This window comes from Hypomesus transpacificus, chromosome 22, assembly GCF_021917145.1.
Source record: "Hypomesus transpacificus isolate Combined female chromosome 22, fHypTra1, whole genome shotgun sequence".
In the NCBI taxonomy this organism is placed as follows: Eukaryota; Metazoa; Chordata; class Actinopteri; order Osmeriformes; family Osmeridae; genus Hypomesus; species Hypomesus transpacificus.
This window is the reverse complement of record NC_061081.1, coordinates 7,780,637-7,793,923: the sequence shown is the minus strand read 5'-3', so window position 1 is coordinate 7,793,923 and position 13,287 is coordinate 7,780,637. Positions and strand designations below refer to the sequence as shown.

The window sequence follows — 13,287 nt, the reverse complement described above, 5'->3', positions numbered from 1 at the left end:
CACACCAATACATAATAGATAATATAAATGTTCTATGTATTATTATGCACATTTAATGTAAATAAATGGCCAATTGGGGTTCAATGTTTCGTTGATAATGAATTCACAGATCAACTGGCACCTGCTGGTAAAAGAAAACCCCTTTCTGCAACCTGAGCTGTGCCCAACTTTGTTTTTGAATGAGCAGAGAGGAATCAGGCTAGAATTGGTGTTATGTACCCAATGATACTCATCAGCCAGAGCCAGTATAGGTATGGTGTCTTTGTAAAAGGCCTACGATGTGTCTCACTCTCTATCACAAAATGACACAAACTCAGAGCTTAAATGACAACATGTCTTTTATTATTTTCTATATTTTAAAGGTTTATTATTTACAAACAAAATGAAACATAAAGTCAAAAAGGATCTTTTTGACAAACACCGTTTGTCTGCATATAGTTGTAAGAAAGTCTACATTTACCTTTCCTTAGTCTGTATCAAGTAACCAACCAATACTTAATTTAGTACCAAACCTTGGTTAACATGAATGAGCACAACAATGGTCATTTCATGTGGGGTCTTCAAGAGGAGTGGTGGAGGCTTGCTCCAGCCTCCCTCTCTGTCTCTGTCCCTCTACCTCCCTCTCTGTTTCTGTCCCTCTACCTCCCTCTCTGTTTCTGTCCCTCTACCTCCCTCTCTGTTTCTGTCCCTCTACCTCCCTCTCTGTCTCTGTCCCTCTACCTCCCTCTCTGTTTCTGTCCCTCTACCTCCCTCTCTGTCTCTGTCCCTCCCTCTCTGTCTCTGTCCCTCTACCTCCCTCTCTGTCCCTCTACCTCCCTCTCTGTCTCTGTCCCTCTACCTCCCTCTCTGTCTCTGTCCCTCTACCTCCCTCTCTGTCTCTGTCCCTCCCTCTCTGTCTCTGTCCCTCTACCTCCCTCTCTGTTTCTGTCCCTCTACCTCCCTCTCTGTCTCTGTCCCTCTACCTCCCTCTCTGTTTCTGTCCCTCTACCTCCCTCTCTGTCTCTGTCCCTCTACCTCCCTCTCTGTCTCTGTCCCTCTACCTCCCTCTCTGTCTCTGTCCCTCTACCCCCCTCTCTGTCTCTGTCCCTCTACCCCCCCCCCCTTCTCCGTTTCACTCTTTCTGTCTCTTTCTCTTTCTGTCTTTCTTTCTCTCTCCACCATGAACAAAACAAGGTTTGGTTTCTTTCTCTGGGCACTGTTTTTTGTTCTTTTTGCATCTATCAATAAAAATAAAAACAAACACAAAAAATACACAAATATATGTGCTGGTATGTTTAAGGTCTCCACACTGCTAAACTGTAAGCTTGTTCGTTCATGTTGCAGGTTCATCAGTGTAATGCCCTTTCCAGAACGCTAGCGGGGGTTGGAATTGTGAAAAAAGCACATATTTGGGAAGCTTTCCCTCAGAAGGCAAGTATCAAAAACAGCACAAACCAACAGCGCTGTTATCCATCTTGACTGTGTTCTATTGCTATACACTATGGCAGATTTAGGGTCAAGCACTCATTGTTAAAGAACACCTACCCTTGTTTAGTACCCTAGAAAGGGCAAGGGAGTTAAAATCTAGATGCTTTCCTTACCTTTAAATTTAAACTAGATCAAGAGTCTGGATCTTGTTTAATTTCTTTAGAAAGTGCAACAACAACAACAAAATAATAAATGATAAAAAATGATTTAGAATGTTTTTGCTTTGGCCAGTTTCATTGCACACAACATTATATTCAACCAAACATGAGTGGCTAGCTACAAAGAAAGTTAGAAAGGTGCTCCAAATTTCTACAATGTCTCATAACACATGATAGTATCTCAGGCCTACAGAGGCCCTGCTTCTTCACTGTACAGTCGGCACCCATTGCTCTAAAAGCTAAACTGAGGATATTTTCGCATTGTGTTCAAAGATTTCAATTGTTGAACTAAGACGTTTGGCCATCTTTCATTGCTTACATCATGCCTCTCAAAAATTATTGGACATAGAACACATATACTAACGAATGTATACATGTGTGCATATATGATCACACTCGTAACCCATAGGATGAAACATGGCTATAGTTTAGGCACAAATACTGAAGAATGTCCTTGTGAAAATCCAATGTTACACACAAATAACGGCTAAGAAGACAGACAATGAACAAAACATAATCTCACGATACACTTAACGTCAACATTTTAGATAGTATCTTTTTAAGTATTTGCGACAGTGCATGCTTTTCATGACGTCGGTGGGTGGACTCTGTATTGGTACAATATTGACACAAGTATTTATTGAAGTATTGTCATCTTTTCAAACTGTATTTCTAAGGCTTAGACACTCTGAGCTGAAGGTGCATTAGCATCCGGCTTGAATGAACACTTGGACTCTGAGCTGCCGTCAGGGTGATCCAATACACACCGCCGACACGCTGTACATGAACCCCTGGAAAAAAGACTCCTTTATACGAAACATGTGGTATACACTGAGTATGAACACTGTACTGACAAACTTCAGTTTGATTTACTAATGACCTTTTCTCTACACAACAATACAAAAGGTGAAGTGTGTGAACGATTCAGTTGATGGTGTTTGCTGTACACTCGTGTGATGATATCAAATAACTATGATGAATGTTGCATTTTGAAAACTTGATTGATTTGATTGACATTTTCAACACAACAAAGTGCTCTTTCTCAGGTTAAGAGTCACAAAATCCTGACTAGCCATGTGCCCCAGTGTTTCAACAGCTTAGAGTGTCTAGACCCAAATGTAATGGTTTACGCACGAAAGACAGAGAAACCTTAATGCAAACCAGCTATGTTCTGCTCTTGCTCCAGTGTGTACACCGAAACATGGCCATGAACACCTGAATTACCTTTTGTAGAGTTACTCTCAGTCTCCTGAACACAATTCCTCTGTGATTGGACCATACACAGTACAGTAATACCCAATGTACAGTTAACATAAACCCAAACCGAAACAGCATAAATGAACTGCAAAACAGGCATACTGGAGGGAAAAAAGATAGGGTTCTCATAAACAGGCTTGCATTAGGAAGACTTTAACATTAGGTTGAATGCATGAAAAAATATGACATCAACAATACTGTAACTAAGATCATACTGGACACACATAACAACATGAAAGGCAAATCAATAAGAAAATGCAAAGTAAAATAAATCTTACAAATAAGCAATTTAACATCAAAACCTCTTAGTAAGAGGCCTTTTACAGAACTAAGTAGATGAGGTACCAGGCCTTTAGATGATGACTAACAAAAAATGAATCTTGTTAATAATAATAATATCTATTGGTACTCCAATAGATTGGTACTCCAGGCAGGCTTTGTACATAATTTTAGCTTGCCACACACCCACTGTACCATTAGACCAAAGGTCATTAGAAACCACCTCTACTACACTACTAAGTACATACGTTATCTCAAAATGATGCCATTTTGTGTATGGGGATGCACAATGTTGTTAGTTAATGTGGAAAAGTTGATCTCTTCCTAAAACAATAAATGGTAGACTATAAAATGCACTGTCAAAGGGTATTACTGCATTGTGTAGCTTAATTATGTTGATAATAAATCAATGAAATCACATTTATACAGTACAATACTTGAGATAGACCAACAAACAGTAAAAAAAAAAAAAAAAACAGAGCTTATTTTCAGGTCCAGAATTACTTAATTATTAATGAAGTAATTTGATGGGAAATTAACACACACAAGAACAAATGCAATGCAGACCAAGAAGGATTCTCACTATGTTACTGTATCTCATCAGACCAGGCATTTCTCAGTATCGACTAGCGCTAGCCTTTGCATTAAGGTTTGCTTATCTCTAATGAACAGGTTTTTGTCACTTTTTTTTTTTTTACGCCTATAGATGATATCCAGGTTCCTGATAGAAGTAAGACATTGTTATGATTGAGAATGCACCACACAGGATACTAGCTATACAAAAACTATTTACAACACACATATAGATAATCTTTATATCACAGTCTATTGCATAATGGTGATAACCTTTAGTTTATAAATATTATAAATGTACACATTTCGTTTTTTTAAGCAACAATACATAACGTCTATCACTGTCGTCTGAAATCAGGAATAGAAAAAAACTAGATTTTCATCCATCCCTCTCCCACCACGCATCATCCTTTTCTACAGGAAACAAAGACAGCAGCGTTTCTATTGTTCTATTCCCTTTGGACCCATAACACTGTCATGGACTTTAAACAAGCCACTCTGAGAGGACTTGGTGGCTCAAGTAGATATATTGCTGAGAACAACTTAACACCTAGCAACTGTAACCTGTGTTGATTGATGAGAGTAGGGTCCTAAACATTTAGTAGTCAGATTTCTTTTTCGAGTGTGCTTTTTGACAGTTTCAAGGTTCCTTGCGTTGGTCATTCCACAGTGGTGCCACAGCTGCTTGCCTTGAAAAGAGCTTTTGTTTCTCTTCTCGCAAGTAAAAAAATGAAAGATAAGGGAAGTCCTCCTCAGTATTCATGATGCATTCCAGTTACAAAAACAAAAACAACCCCCACCCCCCAAAAAAAGAAGAAAAAAAATATTTTCGCAGTTTGTTTCTTTATATTTCTCAGGAAGGAAGACTCATGTTTATACTAGAGCTTTTAAATAGTCAATGCCAAATATTCTAGTTGGATTTACACATATATATTTATATTTGTTTAATATACATTCTTATATTTAGGGAGAACACGTGTCTAAAATATAATACAAGGGCAGTCTGTACAGGATTTCTATGAGGTCATCTTTTCAGAAGAAAAATTGGAGCAAACAAAAATACTGAAGTTCAACTTTTCCTTTTTTTGTATCTCCATTAGAAATGAATCAAAAACAAAGATGTTAAAAAAGTAAAATGGGATCATAAATTGGATGCAAATCTCATCTTGTCTTGCTCAGTCTCTGTACTGCTCAAGACTGCCGAATCTCTTCTAGAGCCGGAGGATTCCCTGTGCTGGGCTGTAGATGACGTTGACGCCGCCGCTACCACCACCGCTGCTCGCACTGGGGGCAACGCTCCTGACGACATCTGGCGGAACAGGTTGACCCGCTGGGGCACTGTAGTGCGGAGGCCACTCTGCAGGCCTGCCCCCTGGACGGCGGCCACCACCGGCGGGACGACGGAGGCCAGGGAGTCCCCGGACACCGGGTGCGTTCTGGGCCCTAGGGACGAGTCGTGAGGCAGGGAGGGCTGGGAGGCAGAGAGGTGGCGCAAGTCTCGACTCAAACTCCCCGACTGGAGAACCTGCGTGCTCTTGTGGACATCGCCCCTCTGGGGGGAGGGGACCTGCTGCTGCTGTGATGGCTGCTGTTGTTGTGTTGCCGGGGTGGCCACTGCTGACCCTGCCGACTGCTGCGAAGGTAGGGGCTGCGGTGGTGGTAAGGGCTGTTGGATGAGGGACAGCTGGGAGGCGGTAGGTGAGCCGTACTGGAAGATGCGGCCCGCCAGCGGGGTCTGAACAGGTGGGCTGCATACTGCCGCCGTGAAGGAGCACGGGGACATGATCGCCCCCTGCTGCAGGGGGGTCTGGGGGATGGGTGAAGCGGAATTCAGGTTGCCGTGTGAGACACTGGGGTTGGGGTAGATCCCCTGCGCTGAGGCCTGCAGGATGCGAGCAGAAGGGTTGATGGTGGCCGAAGCACTGTAGGTCAGAGGGGCGGACTGCTGGAACTGGTTGTTGCCCATGGCGGTGGCGAAAGGCGGCTGGGCCGGTGAGTTAATGATGGAGTTTCCAGAGATCGGGGTGGAGTTCATCCCGGTGACCGACTGCTTGCGGTCCACCATCATCACCATCTCCCTGTCCTGACGAATGATCTGCTTCAATATCTCGTTCTCCTGTGTGTTGAATACGCCGGCATTCAGATCCTTCTGGAACTTCTGCAGCAGTAGGGAGTTCTTCTTCCCTGTGGGTGGGGGGGTGGGGGGGTGGGGCATAATCAGAGAGAGGTGTAACTTCATGACAAATCTGGCAACCTAGCACAGCAGATCACACTGCAGCGAGGGTGGGTGAGACTGGTTATGAAGTGTGAGTAACAGTGAATGGTTGTGACTATGGTAATTAGAGGAAAGACTGAGTAAGAGGGCTGTTAACACATAAATGTTTAACTGACCATTTAAAACTACTATGAAGAGTGATAAAGAATGTATTCTGTAATAACGTATTAAACATGGAATTTGTAGTTACATTAGATACACCCACCAATTACAGAACAACAGGACAACAAAATTATAACAATCTATCTGTCAATCACACTTCTGCAACATGTTTACCACAACACTTGCCTACAAACTACCAAATACACAGTTGGAAGATTCAGTCACTGCTAACTCAAATCTATCTACACACTTCAATGAACTAATGTACTGGTTTGCCTTGAAAATACATACATCTTCTTAATCTTTGGCAGGCTCAGTTAACATTGTGTGTGCAGTTTAACTTACTCTGATGCTATACAAAATTAAGTGTATGCTTTAGTACAGTATAGTTTCAAGATGCCTCAGAACTTTGCTAGTCATGGATCCTGTTACTATGCTGATTACGTCCTTGCTTCTGGGGACAGCTGAATTATAGCGATTCATAGGCTAATACTCAACAACTTTCTGTAGTGTTATACATGTTAATTCGAGTTGAGAAGGGGCACTTGGGCTCCCAGGCTGCAAAGCTCTCCCCTCCTGTCACAATTCATAAGATCTATACCAAAGAATGACAGATGGTTACTTATAGATCATTAGCTTGTGTTTTGAGGCCAAAGCACTGGTAAAATCAGAGGGAAATCTCAGTAAATAACAAGCCCTGTTTATGTCTCAGTGGTGCTTGGGGCCATAAAAGCACCTAAATATTGATATGTAAACCAAAAATCAGTTTGACAATATATATTCTTCTCAAATGTTTTAAAATAACAATCTAGCTTCATCCTTCTTTGTGATTTATATAAATGAGAGACTTCAACATGTGTTTAGAATTTGCCTTTCGTTTTTGATCCCTCCTCCTTTGATTGATCTTATTCACCATCGCCATGAGTAAAACATTATTTGTTTGTAAGAATGACAAAGTAGGCTATAGCCGATCATGCTGAAGGCTTTAGCCACAGCCCAATAATCTTAAAAGACCGGCCTTGAAAACAGAACAGTTCTCCATCTTGTTATGTGCTCTTGCTTTCCAAAATGACGCTGTTAGGAATGGTTTTAGAACTCTAAATCTTTACACTTTTAATTGACATACTGTATTCATAGTTATCTTGTGTTTGCACTTGTGCACTTGTGTAGGAGTACAAACAATAAGCATCTCATATTTATGTATGTAATACACATAGAATACAATATACAAATATCACAAAGTCGTTATTAGGTAACTACAGGTAACTAAATAGCTTTAAAGTATGTATAATTGTGGTAGCGTTTACATTTTATATTTTCTACTTTTTTCGACATTTGTGACTCCATCATCTAGATGCTATATAAACATTCCATTCACATTTAATTGACGTCATAGTGAAACTCCATTTAGGTATTAAACATAGTTCTAAATCTGGTTTTGGTGAATGATACAAACTGTTGATACAAAGATAATCCTCAATTAGATTAAAAGTTTCGGAACACAGAACACAGACAATCAACACAACTATCAAGGTTCTACTGGATCAATGAAATGAGCTACATGGGCATCAGATCAAGTGTAACACCTAAGCTGTTTCTGTGTGAGGAGGAGGAGGAGCCCTCTGTCATTACGCAATCGTTTACTCGTTTGGCCCAACAGAGCAATCTGAATGGGTTCTAATTGAATCCTACAAGGATAGCTAAATACTAATACTAAATCACAAACAGTCACTGTTGGGCTGTTGCAGACTTACATGGCACATGTATATGAATACCTGAATACTTGTGGGTTTAACACTGGGGAATACAACACAATCATGTTATATTGGAAACATGTTATGGGGAGTTGAGGGGGAAGGGAGTGAGCTTGGAAGTCAGTCCACTGAATATCAGTCCATTCAACTTTTGGTAATGGTCAGGTTTTGAGAAGAAGAATCTACTTACAAAGTGGTATTTTTAACATAACAAAGAGAATAGAAAGAATACAAAAGTATCAGTGCATAAAGATAATATTAGGGTGTAGATTAGAGATTTGTATTTTTAGCAAGATTTTTACCAAACCACATTAACATGTTTTTGTTGTTTCCTCCTAATCCAATTAGAATACATCTTTCTTAATTTTACTTTGTTATCAAAGATAAACAATAACATCTAGCTTTAACACATTTAGTTAGCAGCAACCTGATTTCCACAGAAAACTGTGTACACCTTGACATGCAACTTTACTTTACTTAAAATCCATGGGAAGGAGAAGATGCATAACTGTGGATCCTGAAAAATATCAACCCCATTTTACAAGACCTTTATCAAACAACAGGATTATCTTCCATTGAACAATAATGGTAAATTCTGAATTTCAGAGGGAAAAGACAAGAATATCGATAAACAAAGAAGGGTTAGAATATAATTTACAAAAATGCAACTTAACAAATCATACACTTAAATCTTTCAATAAAGCCCACACAAACAAAGAGTAACAGAAGTTAAATAATAAGATGCTAGCGATGTAATCATACAAAATACACAACAAAAACCTTTACGGACACTTATTCTTTCCTAACCCAAAAAGCTTGGCAAGGGAGGCAATAGTCAAAACCTTCTTGACTTTATTTAAACTGTGACTCTAATAAATGTAAATAAATTGCCAATCCGAAAAGTTAATTAAAGCTAAATGAATGAATGTCTTCTCTGCTGGAGTATGGGTGTGTGTGCAGGTGAATCCTGGCAGAGGTAGTTAATGAGTGAGGCACACTGAGGCGTGTCCTTAGGGCACATGGAGCACGAGCACCTTGCCAGGTGGCATGCGTGACGTCAGTACACCCACAAAAAATAGGTGTGACATATAGCTGCTTATGGCAGTCAGCCATTCCTTCTTCACGTTGTTTTAACAAAGACTACATCATCTAAACAATGTATTTAAAATGCACAATCCATGTCACACAGTCAGAACAGATTTACTCTAGAGATGACAAACATGAAAAAGTAATGAATATGGCTTCACTTAAACTGCATGAGACATACACTGTAATCACTCATCTAAGACGTCTTCATTTTTGGAATGGAGTTTGACTAGATGGCAAGGGAATCATCAGACATCAACAGTTCAGGAGTCTATACTGTAGTAAATCAGATTACATGGGCATAATGGCCACAGAATTCATTATGGCAGCTACAGTTACATTGAATTTTCTAATTTCTTTTTTAAGTGCATGCATTAGTACATGTTCTTCCCAAGTTCAAATGAGTGTATACTTATTAAACCATATATCATTGTAACGTGGCAGTAAAGTACTATGAAACATGTCTTTACTATCAAAAGTGGACTAAGGTAGAAATTCAGCACTGAAATATTATAACATTTGTGAGTTCATGCTCTTGGAGAAGAAATGCATTTGTGAGCGAATCCATTTTGTATGCCTTGGGAGAAATTCTCCCACCTGTCTGTGCGAATATTATAATTGGAATAAAGTGTTTACCTGCTGCCTATTCGACGGCCAGGACACTCTTGAAAACGAGATGTTCTCATCTCAAGAGGAACTCCTGGTCAAATAATTTTTAGATAGAGATACATCAATTGTGCAACATGTTATCGGTTTCAATACATGTTATGTTCCTTTTTTTCTTTTTCTTTTTTTTTTACGAACCAGACAAGCACTTAACCAAATGCAGTCCATATAAACCAAAACATCCAGCACGGATCATGACATTGTTTTTCCCTTGTATGAGACAAAACCCCCTTATTTTGAAGTCCAAATGAACAGACTTAGTTCATAACACTTCTGTTTAGGAGAAGTGCTACTGAAGAGTGGGCGGCTCAGATTTGGAGTTGATATGTGACACACCGTTCTCAGCTGTTCAAAAAGCTGACCTAGCTTTTTAACAGAAAAGGGCAAATGTAGATCATAACTGCAAAGGTCTAAAGGGCATACACTTCAGAGGGTAGACAACCTCATAGTCTACATGGCTACACGTATAGCCGGCCAGTGAGTATGCATGAGAAGAACCTCCCTGTCTAACAGATGGTCTCCACGGAGGCATACCACATCTGAATATTGAGCTATATGGATTTATTGGGTTTGATTGGTCTATGGCGCCAATAAATGCTATTTTTTGATGCTGACTTGCCTGTCACAATAGTATTGCAATGTTGAGTCAATACTAGGGGTGCAAAGCAATTCAATATCAACATGCCTGAGTCAGGCAAATAAAACGTACAAAATCAAAACCAATAAACAAACACAAACAACAGGAAGTAAATACAGACCACAGGCTTAATCATATTTGAGACAACATTGGCACACTATCGTTGCACAAACTCAACTTCTTGCAGCATCTATTATTTACGAGTGAGTTTACATTGTCCACAAATACATTACCCTCATCTTACCTCATCAATTGCTTTAGCTTATACAAAAAATGGCATGGCCAACTTTAAGAAAGGAAAGTTGCACACAAGATAAGAAGGCTTCTTCATTCAAGAATTCCTCCAGCACAATTTGAACATGGGTTCCTTTTCGATGTTGTTTCTTTATTATAATAACTTAATTATATGATTATTATTCATTCATTATTATTATTATTCATTATTATATTCATTCTTTGAAACAGCTATCGCTTCTTTAAGTTTGGAGATTCATTTATTATCATGTTGAAATATTAGGAAGACCACAGTTTGAGACACATTCTTTTGCAAAGATGAAAATGTTTGAAGAGTGTACTGACACACAGTGGAACTAAATATAACTAAATATAATATCAATGTGCAACGTATGACTGGACTGTTGAGATACAGATTTAGTAAACAAGGTATCTCAGTTCACACATTTAAAAGAGATGCATTGGTGATCCTAAATTCACTACAAAATTATGTAAGAAGAAAATGTTTAGAAGATAAATGGCTCATCTCTTCAGTGTGCATTCAATGGCAGATTACCTCTTATATTACCTCTTATTTCTGATATGAATATGCAAACTGGCAAAGGCACTTAAGAATGTAAGAAAGTATAGCTTACCAAGCTATCGGCTGTATTTGTTCCTTTAAAGATAAAAGATACTTTACATGGAAACAGATAATGGTTTTGTAGAACAAAGAGTATGTATACAATATGACAGGAGTGATCTTAATAAAAGGATGCAAAATGTACTGTAGTGCAATATTCTACAAGCATAGATATATGCATTCTACTTTTATGCGTGTGGATTGATGTGAATATTGCAGGCAACCTTTCCAAAAATCCTCAATCTTCCTTATCAAGTAGTCAAATTAAGAGTAACAATTCTATGAAGTGGCCCAGGTTATTTTATATAACTTTAACACCTTTGTTTTGTATTATGTATTTATCTGCAATATTTATTTAAAAAAATAACATGAAGAAATTTACCAAGTAGAATATCAAAAAATGCCCTGCTACAATACATACATGTGCCCCTTTTTTCAAATGTATTTTTGTGTTTCAGTTTGTTTTATGTTTTTTTTGTTTTACTAATGAGCATGTTCCTCTATATGTTGTTCTAAAAAACAACAGAATTAAAGAAACATGATATTTAGAAACCAAAGTGATAGGTAAGGGACCGGCCAGTCCTGCCTGTCTGTCTACAAGCCCAAGCCGTGCCAGGTAAAGCTGGGCTCCTTATGGCCTCCCTGGTGTCACGATGCCCAGCTCAATGCCCCTCAGTAGTGGGGGAGGGGCGGGGAGTGGGGGGGTTAGTCTCTGGCTGGGGGGGGAGAGGTGGCGGGGGGGGGCAGTGCTGCTCATACCGAGGTGTGCAGATGGAGTGGAGGAGGGGCGGAGGCACATGCAGGTGAGGTTCGCCTCCGTCCACTCTCCGAGATCCAGTGTGGGGGGAAGGGGGGGTCAACACCAAACCGACAAGGAGGCGGACTGACTCCCTCCCAGACAGCGACATGCACTGCCTTCCATTTATTTATCAAAACATCCCTTTTTAAGCTATCAAAGTTACTGATATCAATATTTCCCCCAAAATGTCTTAGAGATAAAGATGGATAGGGAGGAGAAAAAGACAAACATAACACAAAGCATACATTTCATGCATACAAGTGCTGTGAATAGGGGAAGGGGGGGGGCAAACAAACACAATGGAAACAAGGCGACCAACGACATAGCACAGTGACATAGCAAGAGCACCAATCAGACAAACAGTAGCAGAGAGTAGCGGGGAAAGGGGGACGCTTACCGATGCGGTCCAATCGGTCGATGGCCACGGTCTCGAAGGCGCGGCGCATCATGGGATACTCCTCCAGCACCTCGTTGAAGTGGTCCACGGAGAGAGAGAAGAGGCGGCAGTAGGTGTCAGCGCGCACGCTGGCCGTGCGTCTCCCCTTGGTCAGCAGGCAGATCTCTGAGAAAGTGACGCACAAAGACATGCGCTCACTTGAATAATTATACTCCTGAACAAAGATCAGCTCTGTGCCATTTGTATAATGAAGCTCTCTAACTCAAGCGCTCTAACACAGATTACCATATAAATGAAGCTGGAGAGCCAAGGTATGACTGAGATGGCTGGGAGAACTTGGAAATGCATATGAATAAACCGCCAGACGCATCAGTGGGGCGTTCACTAGTAGAACCCACAGCAAAGTCTCTTCATCATGTTGCCCATGGACTGATGCTGACACTGTCTTTCAGGTTCATTTTGTTTCCTCAGCTTTGTACACAGTAGAGCAGGCAGAGTGTAGCCAATGTGGACTGGTAAACACACTCCTCAAGTATGTATACAGACCGACAGAAAATAGCTAGCTTTTTTGGGGGCGTAGCTGGTAAGGAGTTGTGCTTGCAAGTCAGAGAGGTCCCAGGATTGAGTACCATTGAGGGGAAAAATCGGGAAGACTGATGAGCAGCGGAACTACGACTTGTCACTGTAGCAAAGCACTTTTAATCATCTGAAATCGATTCAACACCGCAAGCTTGAGGGAATTCTGCCAAGTTTTATTCTAAACCTGGATTCATAATTCCTGAAGTTCAATGCAATTAAATATACACTAAAGGCTATGAAGTGTGTGTTTTTGTGCGTGTATTTGTGTGTGTGTGTGTGGGGGTGTTGTGTGTGAGTGAGTGTGTGCGTGTAAGGGGGGGGGGGGGGGGTAAGAGGGGTGGCAAACTATGGGCAGTGTAGTTTGCCCCTGCAGGTGCTTCATATGGCAATGAAAAGAGAAGT

The 13,287-nt window shown here is 40.4% G+C and overlaps 1 protein-coding gene across 1 annotated transcript in view; it reads right to left on the bottom strand.

The window, feature by feature from the left end:
• Positions 1–1,109: 1,109 nt before the first annotated feature.
• LOC124484773 (potassium/sodium hyperpolarization-activated cyclic nucleotide-gated channel 1) overlaps positions 1,110–13,287 on the bottom strand; it is a 50,579-nt gene continuing 38,401 nt past the window's right edge. Inside the window, exons 7-8 of the mRNA XM_047045866.1 lie at positions 12,307–12,471; positions 1,110–5,918 (exon numbers count right to left, since the gene is read on the bottom strand). Of these exons, the coding sequence (XP_046901822.1) occupies positions 4,876–5,918; positions 12,307–12,471 (1,208 nt within the window). The 3' untranslated portion in view covers positions 1,110–4,875. The remainder of the gene's footprint in view (positions 5,919–12,306; positions 12,472–13,287) is intronic.